This window comes from Panthera pardus, unplaced genomic scaffold (assembly GCF_024362965.1).
Source record: "Panthera pardus isolate Hobbes unplaced genomic scaffold, ASM2436296v1 HiC_scaffold_27, whole genome shotgun sequence".
In the NCBI taxonomy this organism is placed as follows: Eukaryota; Metazoa; Chordata; class Mammalia; order Carnivora; family Felidae; genus Panthera; species Panthera pardus.
Window position 1 is genome coordinate 113,005,565 of NW_026526843.1, and position 19,884 is coordinate 113,025,448.

The window sequence follows — 19,884 nt, forward strand, 5'->3', positions numbered from 1 at the left end:
ACAGGTTGAAATTATATTTTTCTAGATATATTGGCCAAAAAAAATGATTAAAATAATTTCAGGTGCCTGGCTGGCTTGGTCGATTGAGCATGTGACTCTTGATCTCAGGGTCATGAGTTCAAGCCCCATGTTGGTTGTGGAGCCTACTTAAAATTAAAAAGAAAAATTAAAATAATTTCACTGCTTTCTTTTTACTTTTTCTTAAATTGCACCTCCTAGAGAATTTGAAGTCACACATGAGGCTTAGATATATTTGTATTTTCCATTGCTGCTCTAGAGGTAGATGAAGTCAGTTTGTCTAGTGTGAATTCAGTAGATGCCACACACTATCTCTAAGAAATCTCAGCTAGTTTGCAAATTACAGTTAGAAATTCACTTATTTGGTTTCATTCAAATAAGTCTTTGCTACCAACCCATCCCTAACTGCTGCCACCACCAAAAATGCAGATTTTCCCCAGGAAGAGTAACTCATTTAATTTTCTAGCTTTTTGGACTCCTCAAGCACCAGTTACTTTAATCATATGGAACAACTTGGAATTTCCCGAACAAATCTATGCCATGTCTCCATTCCTGTACTCACCACACATTTCAGGAAATTAAACATGGTGGGGAGAACTTAAGCTCGGGACTTCCCGTTACTTCTAGGACATTCACAACTGTGGAGGACAGTAGACAAGCCTTTCTGTAGCAGCCAGCACTGCTCTGAAAAGTACCACAGCACGATTGCCCTCTCATCAAACTGTCTAGTCAACCTCAAGTCTCATGCTACAGGGATGCTCTGTTTCTAGAGATAATTATAATCATGGAGAGATGGGTCTGGACCTTCTGTTTCTAATTGTTTTCCTCTCTTGTTTTGTTTGTTTTTGATCATTGTTGTATCCTAGAATGAATAGGAACCGGATCAACAGTGCCTTCTTTTTGAATGACCAGACTCTTGAATTTTTAAAAATTCCTTCCACTCTTGCACCACCCACCGACCCATCTGTGCCCATCTGGATTATTATATTTGGTGTGATATTTTGCATTGTCATAGTTGCAGTCGTGCTATTGATTTTATCAGGAATCCGGCAACGTAGAAGGTAAGATACTAAAAGGGAGAGATTTAAAGAGCATTTTCCTATTTCCTCATGACTTGGGAAAGTAAGGAGAGCATTTTCCCCAAGCTGAAGGTAATGCCTTAAATCTGAAACTTTGAAAATATTGGTGATTGGCAAAATGTCACTTATGCTCTTGTGTTTAGAGACTTTTTACAGTCCAGTGTCCCTTACTGACTATGACTCCTTCCATTACTGTCTTTTTCTTTGTTCTACACCGTACGAATATTTCATATCAAGAATTGATTTTAATATCTGTGTTAAGATTTTGTAAGGTGGATATACAAAGCTAAGCAGATTTCTTGGGTACGCAGGGTTAATCTTTAATAGTCCTCCAGCTCCAAATGCTAGCAGTTCCACAGTTCTTTCCATGCATCCCCAGCTTGGCTTGCCTTTTCTTGGCCTCGTGCCTGCAGCTGCCATCTTGTCCCAGATACTTTTGCGCTTTTATACTTCCCTCCCTTCAATAGTTGCTTGTCCCTCTAGTGCCTATGGTATTACATGGAACCATGGCCCTAGAAGTGACCTTTGAGTCAACACCTTGCATCAGAATCACCTGAAACATTTGTTAAAATGTAGGTTCCTTTGCACTACTGCAGACTTTCTAAATTATAATCAGTGAAGGGGATGTATTTTAATGAATATCCGGGTTATTCTAATTCACTTAGTTTGAGGGCTTCCAATTTAACTACTTTATAGAGATTCCTACTCCCTGAGTTCATTTATCTGGATTCTGGGGCACTGCAAACTTTGCTGTCTAAATGATTGCAATTACTTCAATCTGGTCGGAATTGCCGACCAATGGGAGAGTTACCAAGGCAGTGGGACAGGAGGAGAGGAGATAGGATTTCTCAGCATGATGAAAGGAGAAAATAAATTTGTTTACAAGAACCTCTGATCCAGAGAGTGTCCTTACTCTTCATTAGGCCATTTGATTCTTCTAAAACCTTCTCTTCCGATACCAAGGAAGAGGAATTCAGGTAAGTGGGAATCACGGGGACATGCGTTGGTTTTCAAAAGGGTCGATGCCCACACAGACATGTGGGATGAGTTTGGCCAAGTATGTGTTCAACTAAATGTTTCTCTGGGGGTTTACTCCTTTCCATATGTCTCACTCTAGTTGCTAGCAGAAAGGAATCATTTTAAATGTTGGCCTTTGTAAATTTCTTTTCACAAATGATAAGTGCTCTAGAATAAAGGAGATTTATGTCTAGTGCCCAAACTAAACTCAGAGATTAATATCAAGTTGTACTTGCTCAACTTTCTTCATGTTGGCATGGCATGTAATGCAGAGAGCCTTGGAACGAGTTGTTAATTTGTTTTGAGTTTTTTTTCGAATTTTAAGAAATATTCCCTTGCAATGTTTGAATACTTACGCTTAGTACTTTTAAGTTTCGTACCAATCCTAGAATGCTGTGATCCTGTCGTTTCTAAGGATCGTAACTTCTGTGAATGTGCTTCATCTCTTTGGTTCCCAGTTTTCTCACTAGCACAATATAGTATAGGAGTTAGAAGAATGGACTCTGAGACCGCTTAGATTCAAAGTATTTATCTCCTAGATTCTGCTCTTGTATGTAATCCATTAACTCTATGCGTATCAGGGAGCACAGGCAATGAGTCAGGGAAACCAGGCTCAGGGGAATATGGTTTGTGGTGCTAGAGTCGAATTGGTTAAATCTATCTTTGTTGCCTGTGCATAGATAACTCTTCTAGAGTGACAGTGCAGTGTACTGGAAATAATGAACGTGGTGGGGTCAAAAGAGTTAATGCAGTGGTGTGCTTAGAGTGGTGCCTGGCCCGCGGCGAGCGCTCAATAAGTGTTAGTTCTATTATTTTATTATCCTGCCATTTGCTGGTCTTCCAGCTTTGCTATCTCTTTCCTGCTGAGCGGATTCTGCAGTAATATAATCACTGGGTGTGTAGCGTCATAATCTGTTGCCTGGGAGAAGTGAGACTGTTGTCACAACCCTGCCTTCGCAAATTCATTTCGTGTTCAGACTAGGAAAACAGATAGACAAATCTCTTGCGTAAACCTGGAGAGCATCACTAATTGGCAAATATAGTCAGGACAGTTATGACAGCCTTCTGAAGATAAATTGATTTGTTGTGTTTTGAGTCTGATATGCTCTGTGGTGGGCTTCTCTTGGGCAAAGTATTGCTTTGAAGGTGTGGAGAGGGTGCAGTTTGAACTGGGAAGAGCCCCGATGATTGTCATGATAGCCCTTTCTAATCATGCAAGAAGCAGGAGATGCCCCCAATGCCTTTAGTCCTGAGGAACACAAAGATTTGTCTGACAATCCAATCCATACATTGGATAGTAATGAACATGGTTTGCGTGATACAAACCTTAAACTTAGAAGGACAGACTGCAGAGTCATCTAAGTTACCATTTTGCTTCTGTGGAGAAGAGTGCCACTGTCATCTAAGACATACGCATACTTAACCTTACTGTTGAGGACATTTCTCAAGCAAAGCTTTGGCAGTTCTTCTGCCTGGGTCAATAACAGCATTACATTCATTATTCATATACAGTCATTGGAAGCCAAACTAAGTGAACTCAAACACCAGCTATACCCTTTAGCCAAAAGGCCTCGGTCAAGTCATCTAATTTCCATGGGACTGTTTTGCCATCTGTAGTAGGAAGATAATATCTCACAGGGCTTCCATGAGGATTGGGTGAGATAAATGTATGTGAAGTACCTAGGATATAGTAAGCACTAAATAAACAGTAATTATTATTATCCAAGCAGAGCTTACCCCATTTCTGTGACTAAGAGATGCTGAAAAAGGATCTCTTTTCTGTCCAGAAATTGCCATGATACTGTAAAAAAAAAAAATTTCTAGTTCAGTGGCTCATTGCTTGGGACTTTAGTAGTGAACACATATTTTAAAAGGCAAATGACACCACAACAATTGTTATTGTTACGGGCTAACAGCTAGTTAATAAAGCTAAAGTACTGACAAAAAAAAAAAAAAGGCAAATGACCTTATTAGGGTTACTGTTTACTAGAATAGTGGTGAACTGGTTAACTAGCTTTCTAAAAAATACTCTGATTTGTAGCATTTGTTGATTTCCTATCAAGTATGAAATTTCTGAATGTTTAACAACCACCTCTGGCAAGCCCATGCCAGCCAGCTTCCACACACCAATGCCACCTCCTTGGGAAATAATTTGAGGAAGATGCTCCTTTCTCCATTACCGTCTAGTTGAGAATAGCAGTTTGTGGAAATGAGAGATTTGTTGGAGGAAAAAAAGTTGGAAAAAGATTTTTTTTTTAATTTTCTTTCAGGAGATACTTAGGCAGCTGGGTAGGTGGGCAGGTGCCCAAAATGGACTGCACATACTCCATGGTGACGTCTGTACTAGATCTGTGTCTAGCCCCAGCCCACAAGCAGATGTTTTAGATCTCTGGCCAGCTTTATGATGATGGCAATGATGATGACAGTGATGGTTGTAATGGTGATGGGGGTGTGATAATGATCATGGTGATGAAGTTGTGATGTGTGCTTTAGTAGAAAGAGCACTCGCTCAGTACTCTTGGTTTTGGGTTCTGATCTCAGGCCCCGGTGTTTACTAGCTGAGTGGTCTTGAGCAGGTGACATATGGAAAACGAGGATAATAATATTTTTCTTAAATAGCTATGATTATAAGGAGACAAAGTCAGAGAATACGCACAAGTGCTTTATACCCTGGAAAGTGCTATAGTAATGCAAGTTACTAGCATCACCATCAAAAAGCAGTTAAAAGCCCTAACTTTATATAACCTGGGACTGTGCTATAAAAGGAGAGTCACAGACGCAGCATGATTTCAGACTTGCGTGTATATAGTAGGATTGGTTTATGAATCCTGTATATAAATAGACTGTAATAACGTTAGGGTCTTAGGAAAGGATCTTAACAATGATCTAAATTCATCTCTCCAGAAGCCAAGGCCCAAAGAAGTAAAAAATGTCTTATTCCTTTATCAACCATCCACTCTGTCATAGGAGCTCTAGTATGTATCATAGAAGATACATACATAGATAACATGGATGGGCCTTGCCTGCAAGGAGATTATAGTCTTGTACTTGGTAACAAAGCCACGTTAAGGACTCAGGACATAAAACCCTAACTAATGCTCACAGTTGAGCATAGTCATGAGTAAATTCACTTGGTTTATTTCTGGTTTTGTTTCTATTCCTATAAGGTCAATAGTAAACAGGAATACTTTTCAGCCTCTACAGATATTGCTTTTCACACAAGGGGATGGGGCTCAGCCTACACACTTTCATTATACTGAAACTTCACATGAAACTTCACATTCATGTAAAGTCTTAATTAAGTCAATAGTCTTAAAAATAGATATGTACATAAAATCAGGAATGTTATAGCTAATAATTGTTTCCCTTTGCTGTTCTTAAATGTACATACCCAATAGGAAATACGTGTTTTGAGTGAATCCTGGGGAGATTAAATTAGAGTTCTAGTTTACTGGTGAGACCAATCTTGTTCCATTCTCAAAGACAAGCTGCTCTACATATTTGAGTCTTAGCTCCTTCATTTGAAAAACAGGGATAATAATAAAATCCTTATAATATTTCACATAATAATCCTTATAATATTAATAATAGGAACTAAATGAGGTAATGTATATAAAGCACTTAGTCTGGTTTCTGTCACATAATAGATACTAATTATTATTAGTATCCCTACTGCATGGCAGACATAAAGCAACCTGACTAGGGTCGCATGGTTAGAAAGTAATAGTCACCGTATTTAAAACCAGGTGGGCTGGATCCCAAAGCCCATTGATCTCACTGAACTGTGGTGCCCACTGAAATCATTCCAGTAACGCCGATATTTTCCCCAGGAATCACTGGTACTGATCATGAGGACACTCCCAATTCTCCAATAATTAATTCTGTTCTGTTTAAAATCATATTTGTCTGTCCTTTGTTGTTTTCTGGCTATTCTTGGGCCTTGGCTCTTCAGCTCTATCTTGTTTGAAAGGAGACAGAAATATTCTCTGTGCTTTTAGCCGCCACTACTTTATTTTGAACAAACCCTGCTTCTCAACACCCCCTATAGCTCCGAGGGTCAGCTGATGGTTTTTTTGTCTCCTCTTTTGCCCCTTTTCTGTCTGGATTTATGAGAAATGTCTACTTTCAAGGCTCTTAGGAGCTAGTTTCAGGTATTTTAGTTACTTTCTAAAAAATCCTCCTGAACCACCTGACACTGCAGGAACAGCAGAAGTCATTAACACCCAATTTTATTTTTCAGGAAAAAGAATTCATGTTTTTAGCAGAACATCAATTCAGAATGATCCAGAAACATGGTTCAGTTTTCTTATTGTTAGTAAGAGCAATGCACAGGCAGTGAGTCAGTTTATTACAGGACCTACTATGAAATGTGACAAAGTACTATATTACTGTTACATAACCTTTGAGCCGCTTATCGTGTCCAGCCAGCAAGTTACTGACATTGCAGTTTGTGAAGCCCAGCAATGCCAAGACTCAGAACAATTGGATCTAAGGTCACAAGAGTACAACATGTACCTAATTTGCCACTGACACAGCTTCATTAGATATACTTCCATAGCCATTTCACTCAATCTTTTTGGTTGAGAAGTCCTTCCCCTAAAGGAGACAAACTTGTCCTCATCTATTTGCGTCTTTCTTTTTAGTTCCTCCCCATCCTCTGTGATGCCTCATGGATTAGTTTTATGGTTCAGAGGGGGAGGCAAGACTCCTTGCAGCCATCTACATGTGTCTAGCTCTCTGCAGTTTTTCATCTAATGTTTTATCATCGATAAAAACACTTTCTTAACTAAGGAAACTGACAGATGCTGGCAACCATTATTTCTAAGACTACCACCTACTTCAGAGTGCTGCATCCATTAAGATTTTGGCAAGATGAGGGGCGCCTGGGTGGCTCAGTCAGTTCAGCGTCTGACTTCAGCTCAGGTCATGATCTCATAGTCACGAGTTCGAGCCCTGCATTGGGCTCTGTGCTGACAGCTCAGAGCCGGGAGCCTGCTTCAGATTCTGTGTCTCCCTCTCTCTCTGTCCCTCCCTCCGCTCAAGCTCTGTTTCTCTCTCTCAAAAATAAATAAACATTGAAAAAAAATTTTTAAAAAGTTTTGGTAAGATGAATTTCATACTTATATATGCAAATTTTAAAGTAAGATTTGACTGTTGAAAATCTATTTACTGTTGTGGAGAATTATTATTCACTTCAAGCCCAATGAGGAATGAGTTTTGGGGAAATTGCATGAACTAGACAATTTTAATGATAATTTATAAATATACATTTCTTTTTTTAATTAAAAAAAAATTACATCCAAATTAGTTAGCATATAGTGCAACAATGATTTCAGGAGTAGATTCCTTAATACCCCTTACCTATTTAGCCCACACCGCCTCCAGTAACCATCTGTTTGTTCTCCATATTTATGAGTCTCTTATGCTTTGTCCCCCTTCCTGTTTTTATATTATTTTTGTTTCCCCTCCCTTATGTTCATCTGTTTTGTCACTTAAAGTCTTCATATGAGTGAAGTCATATGATATTTGTCTTTCCCTGGCTAATTTCACTTAGCATAATACCCTCCAGTTCCATCCATGTAGTTGCAAATGGCAAGATTTCATTCTTTTTGATTGCTGAGTAATACTCCATTGCATATATGTATACCACATCTTCTTTATCCGTTCATCCATCGATGGACATTGGGCTCTTTCCACACTTTGGCTATTGTTGATAGTGCTGCTATAAACATTGGAGTGCATATGTCCCTTCGAAACAGCACACCTGTATCCCTTGGATAAATACCTTGGATAGTAGTGCAATTGCTGGGTCGTAGGGTAGTTCTGTTTTTAATTTTTTGAGGAACCTCCCTACTGTTTTCCAGAGTGGCTGCACCAGCTTGCATTCCTAATAAATATGCATTTCTTACTGGAGCTTCATCCCTATTGAAATATCACTCCTCTTTTTTATAATCCATAAAAAATGGGAAGGAAGATGAGTGAAATTTGGAGTTTTTCCCTTTTATTAACTCTTTTCTTTTCACTCTAGGATGAGGACTGCGTCTGTTTGAGCACACAGTAGTCACTCAAAACATAGTTATTCAACGAATGCTGGATACTGTGAATGGAAGTGATATGATTGATGGTTATAGAATGTCCATTGCTTTTGCTTTCTGGAGGACATGGAAAGTAACAATACTCCTGTCCACCGGAGGAGGGGCAAGAGTATTCTAGTCCTCTGTTAGGTGATTTCACTTGGCTGAAACATGAAACTCTGTGCTCATCCCAGCCTGCCCTGATAGCTGATGGCTGAAGCTTAGCATGGCCAGTACAGTGTCTTCACCCTGAGGATGGAAAAACACGGGAGCTTATCCTTTCCTAGGTCTCTGGAACTGTGACTTCCAGCTTCTAACCCAGCATTGGGCCTGTAGTGATAAACTGTGACACTTGATAGTGGCATATACAATAGCGAAATATTTTCAAGTGATGACGATGGGATCTACTGCATTGGAATGATAGTTCACCTTTCTTTATGAACTTCAACTATTTGGAATTATCTAATAAACCATCAGCAAACCCTTGCAAAATCTATACTACTAATTTCTAAGGTAGGAAAACAAATGTTTTCCTCTATTCATTTGGAAAAGCAACAATACAAGAGATACAAGAAATATTATGTGTGTATGTGTCCTTCCTTCCCTCTTCTTTTCTTTCTTGTTTCTTCTTTTCTTCTTTCTTTCTTTTTCTGTGGTGAATCCCATTCAAGATCTACCTTTGCCTACTGTCTAACTTGACCTACAGCATTAGTCCATCCACCCATCCGTTAATTTATCATCCAGCCAGCCAGTCATTGATCCATCTGTCTAACTAGCTAGCCAACTATCCATGTGTCTGTCCATCCAACTCTAAGCACATCACTTAAGTGCCTACTCTGTGCTGAGTCCAGATCAGCTGTTTTATAAAATATTTTAAAATTTGGATTTGTCTGATTACTTCCTCCTGGCAGATTCAGGTAAAAAAAATTTGGTGATGGGGTGGGGTAGGAACACAGAACACAGAATTTTATAAATAAACAATAAATAAAATCTCAGTGCGTCAAATCTGGAGGCACTGTCAATTTGTCTCATTGTTGGTGATGTTCACCAGATTTCTTCCTTGACAAAATACAAATATCTCTTTGTGATTAGTACACTGCTTGTGAGTGTGATACACTGAGACCATGTGAATATCCTGTTCCCCAACCATCCCTTACTCAATGGTTGAATATCCATTGATGAGCCTCATCAGAATGAATTATTATTATAGTGGTGATTTTCTGTTTCTGTTACTCTTTCTATCTTAGTTGTCATTCTTTTGTAAATAAGAGCTCTTTCTTTTTTCTCCCTTCCTCCACCATATTCTTTAAGACACATTAAAATGGACTCTCATGCAGGACAAATAGGAAGCTCTACCTCAGTCATCATTGGGGCATTTTCACCACTTCCTCATTCACCAGAGACTCACCAAGGTCCTAAGGGACTTCCATAGTGGTGGGAGTCCATCCTGGTCACCACAGCAATGCCCACCCTTCCAGCAGTGTGATCCATTTGGGTCTACCTCTTTGAAGTTTCCACAGATTCCTGGAACAAAAGCATCTCTGGCAAGTCTGGGAGCATCATGCCCAAAATCATGCTTCTGTGATGCCCCAACATCTAACTTGTGATTAACCTCAGGGAAACTACTCTTCTCTGTGGTTGCATAGAGGTACCCACCTCTTTTTTTTTTTTTTCTTTTACCTTCCTCGATAACAAGCATAGTTGGCTCAGTGTCTTGGTCTTTCACAAAAGACAGGAAAACCCTTTGAATTCAAGACTACAGCTTTCCACACTCCAAGGAAATATTAAGGGTAGGGCTAGCAGAGTCTACAAAGGGTCTGAGAATGAGGAACTCAAAGATCTACAGTGTCATACAGAGTTTTTTCGGGGAATGACCTGGAATTTTAGCTCCGAGTTGTAATGTAATTAGTAAAATGTGTTCTGAGTTCCAAAAGCCCAATTTACAAACGAATGCAACTATTTTGTAATGAGTAGAGCCAAGCAATGATATCTGCAATTTATAATGGTTACTTCTTTTCTACAAAGGAATGTGAGTTTGGTTCTTGATGCCTCATTTCAATTTGACTTCCACCCACTATTTACAGACTATTTGTCAAATCCTGTGAGAGGAATTTGTTACTTTTTTAAAATTCAATTTTTGTTAAATTGTTGTCCTAGAGCTAAATTTTTTAACTTGCTATTTTACCACACATTTTATTCGCGTTCCTTCATGCAATTTGTGTGTGTATACAAACACATTCATTCATATAAATATATATTCACTCATATACATATTCATGCATATTTATTTTAGTATTCTAAATAAGACGGCTTATTCTGATCAGTATGTATATATCATCCATGCAGACTTCTTATCTCAGTAGCAACTTTTCAGCTCATTAGCTCGTTACGATCTTTGAAATTTATTTGAAAATACAGAATGTCATCAACTATTTCATCATTCTAAGGTTCATCTTCCCTTTCCTACTCTCCATGTTTGTACAGAAGACCAGGATTTCTCCTCCTAGATCCCAATCATTCTTTCTGTGTGCATTTAGGATGAGCAAAGGACCAACTGAAGTGGATGACCCTGAAGATAAGTGTGAAAACACGATCACAATTGAGAATGGCATCCCCTGTGATCCCTTGGACACCAAGGGAGGGCACGTTAACGATGCCTTCATGACAGAGGATGAGCGGCTCACCCCTCTCTGAAGGGCTGCTGTTTTGCTTCCCCAAGGAACTCAACACGTGTTTCTGCGCAACTGCTAAGCATTATAAATGATCAAAGGCAGATTGTATATTTTGTTTCACCATTCTTCTTTTGTAAGAAATTTTCAATGTGCATGAAAGTAAAAGGCAATCAGTTATATCCATGAAGACCTTTGGAATCATAAGCTGTTGACTACTCAGAATATTCCAAAATATTTCTCCAACAACACAATGTGTAATTGTAGTCATGTGGTGTCTTTAGTTATTGGTTTAAAAATGCATTCGTGTTAAGCATTTCTAGAAATAAGGTCAGGCCACTACATGTGTTTTTTTTCACACTTTGAAGACCTAAAGAGAAATATTTTTTTCCAGTGGAAAATACCTATAATATGGTATGGAAATCTTTGAAAATGGATCCTTTTTGAATATTGTTTATGTTACTCTGCACATGACTAAGAAATCAAGAATAGAAAATAATGATTATAACTGAGATGGATGAATATGGGAGTATCAATACATGAGGTGAAATTTGATCCTGTTATCATACCAATACTTGCTTATTCTCTATCAGTCTCTGATAGGGTAGCCCTATTTGTTGACTATTTCTGCAATTTGTAAAAGTACAATCTATGTGAATTTAATAAAGTGCTAATCATCTCTTTTTAATTATGCAACTGACTGTGGTCTGAGAGTTATTTTCATGCTGTGGAAGTCAGGAAACCTATTTTTTATTAGTTATGCGTAATCTATTCTACAACCCTAGAAATGAATTATTTTCGTTGTGTGTATCCTTACTTTGAAGACAACTTACAGTTAGTACACTTCATTACACTTCCAGATAGGCCATGATTCTTCTAAATTCTAATAATAATTTATTATACATTTATGAATAGAATGAAAATTTGCTGCTCAGTCTGCTACTGCTGTCACCCATAGTTGATGTTACCACAACAGTTTCTAACTCTCTCCCCTGACCCAGTGTTGTTTCCTGGATACAAACTCCAAGATGGGTCGTTGCAAGCAGAAGGCTTACTGGGGAATGCTCTCAGGAGATACACCTGTAAGAAGTGAGGAAGGCAGGTGTGGCAAATAGACTCAAAGATGTCTGCCATCTAATGTTCACACCTTCATGTAATCTCTCTCCTTGAGTGAGGACGGGACCGGTGAGTTGCTTCTAATGTATGGAACACAGCAAAGATGAGGAGACATTACTCCTGCAATTACTTTATATCATGTCTGAGTCTGTCTTGCCAGCAGACGTGTTTAGAGACTCTCCTTGTTGGCTTGACTAAGTGGCCATGTTGGGAAAGCCTACATGAAAGAAACTGTGAACAGCCTCTAGGAATTGTTGGTGGCCTCTCAGCGCTGAAGACGGCCTCTGACCAACAGCCAGCCAGAAGCTGAGGTCCTCAGTCCTTCAACCTCAAGGAAGTGAATTCTGTCAACAACTGGAGTGAGCTTGGAAGTGGATTTTTCCCCAGTCAAGTCTCCAGATGAGAATGCAGTCTGGTCAACACTTGGATTGCAGTCCGAGCAGAGGACCCAGTTAAGATGTGCCCAGACTCCCAACCCATGACACTGTGAGATGATAAATGTGTGTTTTTTCAAGCCACTAAGTTTGCAGTAATGTGTTATGCAGCAATAGGAAATTAATAGAGTGGGATTAGGCAGAGGGAGAAGTGACGAGCAACATGGTTACAATAGAGGCTTCAGCCAATCCTTCAAGGAGCTTAGGAGCTGAGGTTGTTGTCCCTGATTCAGATAAGGTGGCTGGGCCTTTGTATCTCCACATTAGCCAGTCATGGCCATGGGTGCTCTCTGGGAGAGGATCTGCTGTTGGGAAAGGCAATTCCCTGTGGCTGGGGGCAATTCCCATCGAAGGGATCAGCTATGAGCCTTCAAAAGCCAATGTTTCCAGAAGCTGGGGATGGGAAGGTGAGCCTTGAAGAAAGGGCCTGGTGAACCCCCAGAATATCCACCACACCCTCTCCAGTCCATTGGCTGTAATGTAGCTTGAATTAATACCCAAAATGCAAACCTGATTCTGTTGGTTCCTGACATAGATGCTTTTAAATGGCTTTTTATTATCCTTAGGATAAAGCCAGACTCTTTATTATTTATTTTTATTTATTTTTAAGTGTATTTATTTATTTTGAGAGAGAGAGAGAGAGAGGGAGAGAATCCTAAGGAGGCTTTACCCTGTCAGCACAGAGCCCAATGAGGGACTCAAAGCCATGAAATGTGAGACTATGACCAGAGCCGAAGTCATATGCTTACTTGACTGAGCCACCCAGGCGCCCCAAAGCCAGATTCTTTAAACACAGGACCTTCTGTGGTTTGACCTCCACCTTCCTCTCATCTCTTACCCTGGTCTTCTTTCTGTCTCTCTAACTCTCTCATCCAATCATAGCGAATCTCTCACTTCCAGGCCTTTGAACAAGCTGTTCTCTCTACACTGTTCCCTGTCTCTCAGCCACTCTTCTAGCTTGTCCTTAGCCTTTCTGTTACTTAAACATCTTACTCCTCCTGGAGGTCTTTGCTGGACCCCCAAGCTATATGCTCCTAGATTGCCCAGATGATTATACTTATCTTGTTGTTCTACAGTTACGTTATATTTAAATGTGTTTTTGTGGAGAAAGGAGACCATAAAGGCAAGAGTACCCTAGGGCCCACAAAAGTCCTAATATAGCCTTGTCCCCATGAACATTTTCATAACCCTCTTCACTTTCCTCCCACTTCTAACCAGATAGAATTAACCACTGCTCTGTAACCTTACCATAGCTATGTATCTTTTTAATTAAAATCGTTATAATATTTTACTTTATTTGTTTTTACATACCTGTATCTTCACACTAAATATAATGTTCTTGGAGGCAGTGTTCAAATCACCTAGCATAGTTCCTTGTCTTCCTCTTTCCTTTATTCTACAGTGGTGAGCAAAATCGAACACAATCCCTGTCCTCATGGAGCTGAAAGTCTCCATAGTCAGAGCTCAATCAACATGTGCTACTAAATAAGTAACCGAGGGGTGCCTGGGTGGCTCAGTTGGTTAAGCGTCCGACTTCAGCTCAGGTTTGTGAGCTCACAGTGTGTGAGCTCACGTGATCTCACGGTTTGTGAGCTCGAGCCCCGCATTGGACTCTGTGCTGACAGCTCAGAGCCTGGAGCCTGCTTCATATTCTGTGTCTCCCTCTCTCTGCCCCTCCTCCACTCGCACTCTGTCTCCCTATCTCAAAAATAAATAAAAACATCAAAAAAAAAAAAAGCGCTAAATAAGTAAACGAGATGGTGGCTCTTGCAAGCTCATCATCTCCTTTCTGAGAACAAAGGCTGCCCCTCTGCCTGTACATGGAGGAGTTTGAATTTGTGGGTGTGAGATTTTTGATTTGGACACCATTTTGACTTGGGAACCATATGCTCTTTAATATTATTAGGGCTTCCTCATTTTTAGTAGAGGAAGATTTGCTCTCTCAGTTGACAATATATGATTTACTAAAGAACCATTTTCTGTCTTACATTTTCTTGAGCTCCATTCTCCAGAATAGGGTAGCTTTGCACATAGAATTGGTGAAACGTCATCAGAATTCAGTGTGCACTAGCAAGCATAATCCAAGACATGTATTCTCAAGATGGTGGAAATTGGTCTTAGTGGGAAGAACAAAAAGTTTAGATGTTACAATGGTTTATAGTCCTCCAAAGGACCACTGCACATAAACAGATAAAAAGTATATCTATAGTATTAACATTTTCTGCATAAGCTATTAGGAAAAGATGTCTAAAAAGTCTCAGTAATGGGGAAAAAACGGATTGAGAAACACTGATCTCAGATAGGCTTCTTATTTTGAAGGCATGGGATGAACCAGTTTGATCACTAGATCATTTTCTTCACTGTCGGTTTATTCTGATGCTGAGGGGATTTATTCCACTTGCAAAGGTCTGCTCCACTAAATATCCTTGTTGGGGAAGTTTTCTATGCTAGCAGAAATGTGCTATAAACTTGACAGTCAATATAACAGCAAAATGGGGTTTATGTCTTCTGCCTACTGCCTTTGACAAACACTCTGGGTAATTAGAGAGCAGTCAGTCATCAACCACACCTTTCATTTTTAATTTAATGATCCTGTAATGTGTCACAAGGGAGCACATTGTGAGGTGATATGTACTGGAAATAAAATGGTGTAAAGCAAGTGGAAATACAGCTGTCATTCCACTCTCCAAGTCCTTAACAAAAACTGCGATGAAACTGGAAAGACAGAAGCGTCTGAAATCCAGGTCACTTAAAGAAAAAATGAGGTGGGGTGGTGATATCTGGATTTGTTTCATAGAAGAAATGTAAATGCAGGTAACTTTTGTGGGTTTTTTTTTTTTTTTTTGGTGTGGTTTCACCTTCCATGTTTTCCAAAAGGACTAACCAATACAAAGATGACTATATTAAAGAATGCAGCGAGTTCTTGCGCTTCGAACGATCCATGATCAGATTCGAGATGTGAATGTCACCAATTGAAATATGCACATTTATCATTCCTGAATAAGGAATAAAGAATGAGAGAGAACCCAGCTTGAAAACCAAAAAGAGTAAAAAATGCTTCAGAGCCCAAATTCCAATCCTTATTTCAAATTCATGGGGCCCCTTTATATAATATTTTATTTCCCATTTTACATCCTGTTTTCCTTCATAAAGAAATACTGCATATCTAGTTAACTCGATTACATAAACAAATGCACGGAAGATTTCCCCCCTTCTTTCCTACTAGCTTTCCTTTGCTCCTTCCTTCCTTTCTGCCTCAAGAGTTTATTGAATGTCCACTCTATGTAAGATATCATGCTAGGTTCAGGAAATGTAAACAGAGGAAGAATATTTTAGAAGGGACCCATTCATTATTTATGACAAGATTAAGTTTGTTACCAAGAATACCATTCTATTTTAGGGAATGTGGGGTTGAATGAATGAATGAATGAATGAATGAATAGATGATTTCTAGCTGTTATTTACTGGGTTATTTTGCTTTTTATTTTTATAGCATTGTTTGAAAAAGAATTTTACATCAGTTATGGGTACAGATTAAGAACCAATTTATAAAGCACAGCATTAATCTCTTTCTTAGAGCACCGTGGTGGCAGTAGCAGGGTACAAATTGTTGGTGCCAGTCTACTGGGCAGTAGGGGAGAGCTTTGCCAATAGTGAAATGACAACTGTGTCCCTAGATGTAATTTTTCCAGAGTTACTCCTTGATGTCATTTATATTTTTTGAAAATTAGTTATTATATGACAATAATATGGATGTGGGGTGTTGGATGAAGGGAGATATTTAATCAGATCCAAAGAGAGTGATCCTAGTTTTTTTCCGAGTGTCTGATGTCTTTTGACCCAGTCTTAAAGTAGGTTCCCAGAAAAACAGGACGAGATCACATCCAAGACCATTGGAAAGGGTGGAACATGAGCTCCTGGGCATGGCATAGAACAAATGTGAACACTAACCACCATGGGCAGGCAGGCCTAGAAGTGCCACTGTCAGGTGCCTTGGTATAGTGAACAAGTGGCCCTTATTTGGAAAATTTAGCAGAAGTCCAATTGAGACTAATGTCTTAGTCACTCCCTGGACTCCATTTGTCATCCTAAACCATTAATTCATAGCCCACCATAATTAGTAAACAATGAAGTATTGTGGCAGCATTTAGTTTGTATCAAGGTTGCATTTGAAAACTTATAAGGTTGAATCGGATAAACTTCCTGCTATGCAATCATTTTTTTTTAATATTTTATTTATTTTTAAGGCAGAGAGAGACAGAGCATGAGTGGGGATGGGGCAGAGAGAGAGGGAGACACAGAATTGGAAGCAGGCTCCAGGCTCTGAGCTGTGAGCACAGAGCCCGACGTGGGGCTCGAACTCACAAACCGTGAGATCATGACCCGAGCAGAAGTCGGACGCTCAACCAACTGAGCCACCCAGGCGCCCCTATGCAATCATTTTTGATCTACAAAAATGGCAATTTCCTATGGCCCAAGCTATTAGTTTTCTAGTCAGTTCCTTGGAATTTAGGAAAGATGTTCCCCATATAAATGTGTCATACATGGTAGGACAGCCTTCAGGGCAGCTCACAGGAGCATATTAACCCATGACATAGCTTAAATATTGTACATTTATTATATAAAATATTAGAAGACAAACTGTTATAAATGCTAGCAATGTAATGAAAACAGGTGATTTAATAAGAACTAGCTGTGATTGTATTGTATTGTCAGTGTTTGAGGAAAAGCAGGTGTTTCTCCCAGTTTTTAGATTTTAATTTAAATTTTAGTTAGTTAACATATGGTGCAATATTGGTTTCCAGAGTAGAATTCAGTGATTCATCACTTACAGACATCACCCAATGCTCATCACAAGTGCCTTCCTTAATACCCATCACCCATCTAGCCCATCCCCCACCCACCTCCCTCCATCAACCCTCAGTTTGTTCTCTGTCATTAAGAGTCTCCTGTGGTATGTTTCCCTCTCTTCTCTTCCTCCCCCCCCTTCCCATATGTTCATCTGTTTTGTTTCTTAAATTCCACATATGAGTGAAATCATATGGTATTTGTCTTTCTTTGACTTATTTAACGTAGCATAATAGCTCCATCCATGTTGTTGCAAATGGCAAGATTTCATTCTTTTTGATGTATACACACACACACACACACACACACACACACACACACACACACACCACATCTTCTTTATTCATCAGCCAATGGACATTTGGGCTCTCTCCATAGTTTGGCCATTGTTGATAATGCTGTAAACATTGGTGTGCATGTAACCCTTCAAATCTGTATTTTTATATACATTGGGTAAATACCTAATAGTGAAATTGCTAGATCATAGGGTAGTTCTATTTCAGTTTTTTGAGGAACCTCCACACTGTTTTCCAGAGTGGTTGCACCAGTCTGCATTCCACCAATAGCATAAGAAGGTTCCATTTCTCTGCATCCTCACCAACACCTGTTATTTCTTGTGTTATTAATGTTAGCCATTCTGACAGGTGTGAGGTGGTGTCTCATCATGGTTTTGATTTGTATTTCCCTGATGATGAGTGATGTTGAGCATCTTTTCATGTGTCTGTTACCCATCTGGATGTCTTCTTCGGAAAAGTGTCTATTCATGTCTTCTGCCCATTTCTTAACTGGGTTATTTGTTTTTTGGGTGTTGAGTTTGATAAGCTCTTTATAGATTTTGGATATTAACCCTTTATCAGATATGTCATTTGCAAATATCTTCTCCTATTGTGTAGGCTGACTTTTAGTTTTGTTGATTACTTCCTTTGCCATGCAGAAACTTTTTATTTTGATAAAGTCCCAATAGTTTCTCATGTTTGCTTTTGTTTCCCTTGCCTTTGGCAACGCGTCTAGTAAGAAGTTGCTCTGGCTGAGATCAGAGAGGTTGCTGCCTGTGTTCTTCTCTAGGATTTTGATGGTTTCCTGTCTCACATTTAGGTCTTTCATCCATTTTGAATGTGTTTTTGGATACGGTGTAAGAAAGTGGTCCAGTTTCATTCTTCTGAATGTCACTGTCCAGTTTTCCCAGCACCATTTGTTGAAGAGACTGTCTTTTTTCCATTGGATATTCTTCCCTGCTTTGACCATATAGTTCTGGGCCTGAGGAAAAGCAAGTTTTAATGGAAGAATAAGAAAGTACATGGAACTAGTACAGACAATTCACAGAGACTCTGAAGATCTTTAAAGGACATTGATCCTGGCTCACTAAACATTAGGTCTATATTCACTGCCTTAGCTTTACCACCATCCACTTGTTTCCCAATTCTTTGCATTCTGGCATCCATTCCCATAACCTGGAGGAAACTGTTCCCTCAAAGGTCACTGGTGAATTTCCAGTTATCAAGGTCACAGCTTCCTGGTCCTCACCCTCCTGAATCTCTTGGATGCATTTTACAGTGTAGGGCACCCTGCCCTCTCTGCCACACTCTTTCTTCTTGACTTCCCTGTGATATGGTCTCATCCTTTTATTCCTCCTCCTCTCTCTCTGGCTGTTCTGAAGGTAGCCAGAGAAGTTGAGAGAGAGGGAAATAAGCAGGTAAAAAATGGAATGATTTTGTATAGTGTAGTTGAGCTCCTAGTAGTGAAAGAAAGAAGAGAATTCAATCTTGTGCATAATGAAGTTGATGGAGAAAATGCTTGGGTTTAATGGTTCTCTCTGCTGACCACCAATAGATTGGTTTGCTATCTAGAAAAGCCTTGGAGTAAGGGGGAAAGGTGTGCAAGTAGTCATTGTATATTAATGATTAGTTGCTTCACATAGTGGCGGAGAGCACGAAGGCTAGAGGAATACATAACCACAGTCCCTTATCTGCAACTCCCAAATCCCAAGCCCCCTAAAAACCATTTGGCAGCAATACCTGACCTGAACAGATACAGTGCTCTTTATGACCTTTATTTATGGTATTTAATAATGTTGGATGTGGAAATATTCAAGTGTTTGGCGATTAGATGCTGCCTCAGATCCCAATGAGAGTAGTTTAGTATTGGTGTATGCACAGTATTACCCGTACTGCCTGGGATCTAATCCTGACACCACCATTAACTAACTGCGTGGCCCTAGGTGTGCAGGGATTCGTAAGAGTGGAGAGAAGGCAATCCAGTGAAATAAGTTGTCTCCATTTAGTGTAAATAGACTAGTTTTAAAAAGGAACTAATACCTGCCCTATCTGTCCAAAAGGTTATTGGGAGAACAGAATGAGATAAATAATAAAACCCGGCAAAACGAATAAAGAAAATGTGCTCTGTGAATGAAGTTTTTATTTATTAAAATTGATATTGAGACTCCTCAGCTTGAGGCCAGAAAGAGGAATAAAAGGGTTTAAGGGAAATATTTTGCCCTATGAACATATATTTATATTTACAATGGCTGAATATCAGAAATAGATAACCCACCCATCCAAAAAAACACACCACACGTACATCTGATAGGGAGACAGCTGGTTGGAATATAGATCAAGGATGTGTTTGAATT

The 19,884-nt window shown here is 39.4% G+C and overlaps 1 protein-coding gene across 2 annotated transcripts in view; it reads left to right on the forward strand.

Moving 5' to 3' along the window:
* The window catches only part of CLTRN (collectrin, amino acid transport regulator), a 34,703-nt gene extending 23,150 nt beyond the window's left edge, over positions 1-11,553 (forward strand). For both annotated transcript variants that reach the window (XM_019417972.2, XM_019417970.2), the window contains exons 5-6: positions 885-1,079; positions 10,726-11,553. In XM_019417972.2, coding sequence (XP_019273517.2) covers positions 885-1,079; positions 10,726-10,882 — 352 coding nt within the window. In that variant the 3' untranslated portion in view covers positions 10,883-11,553. The remainder of the gene's footprint in view (positions 1-884; positions 1,080-10,725) is intronic.
* The last annotated feature ends 8,331 nt before the right edge of the window (positions 11,554-19,884 follow it).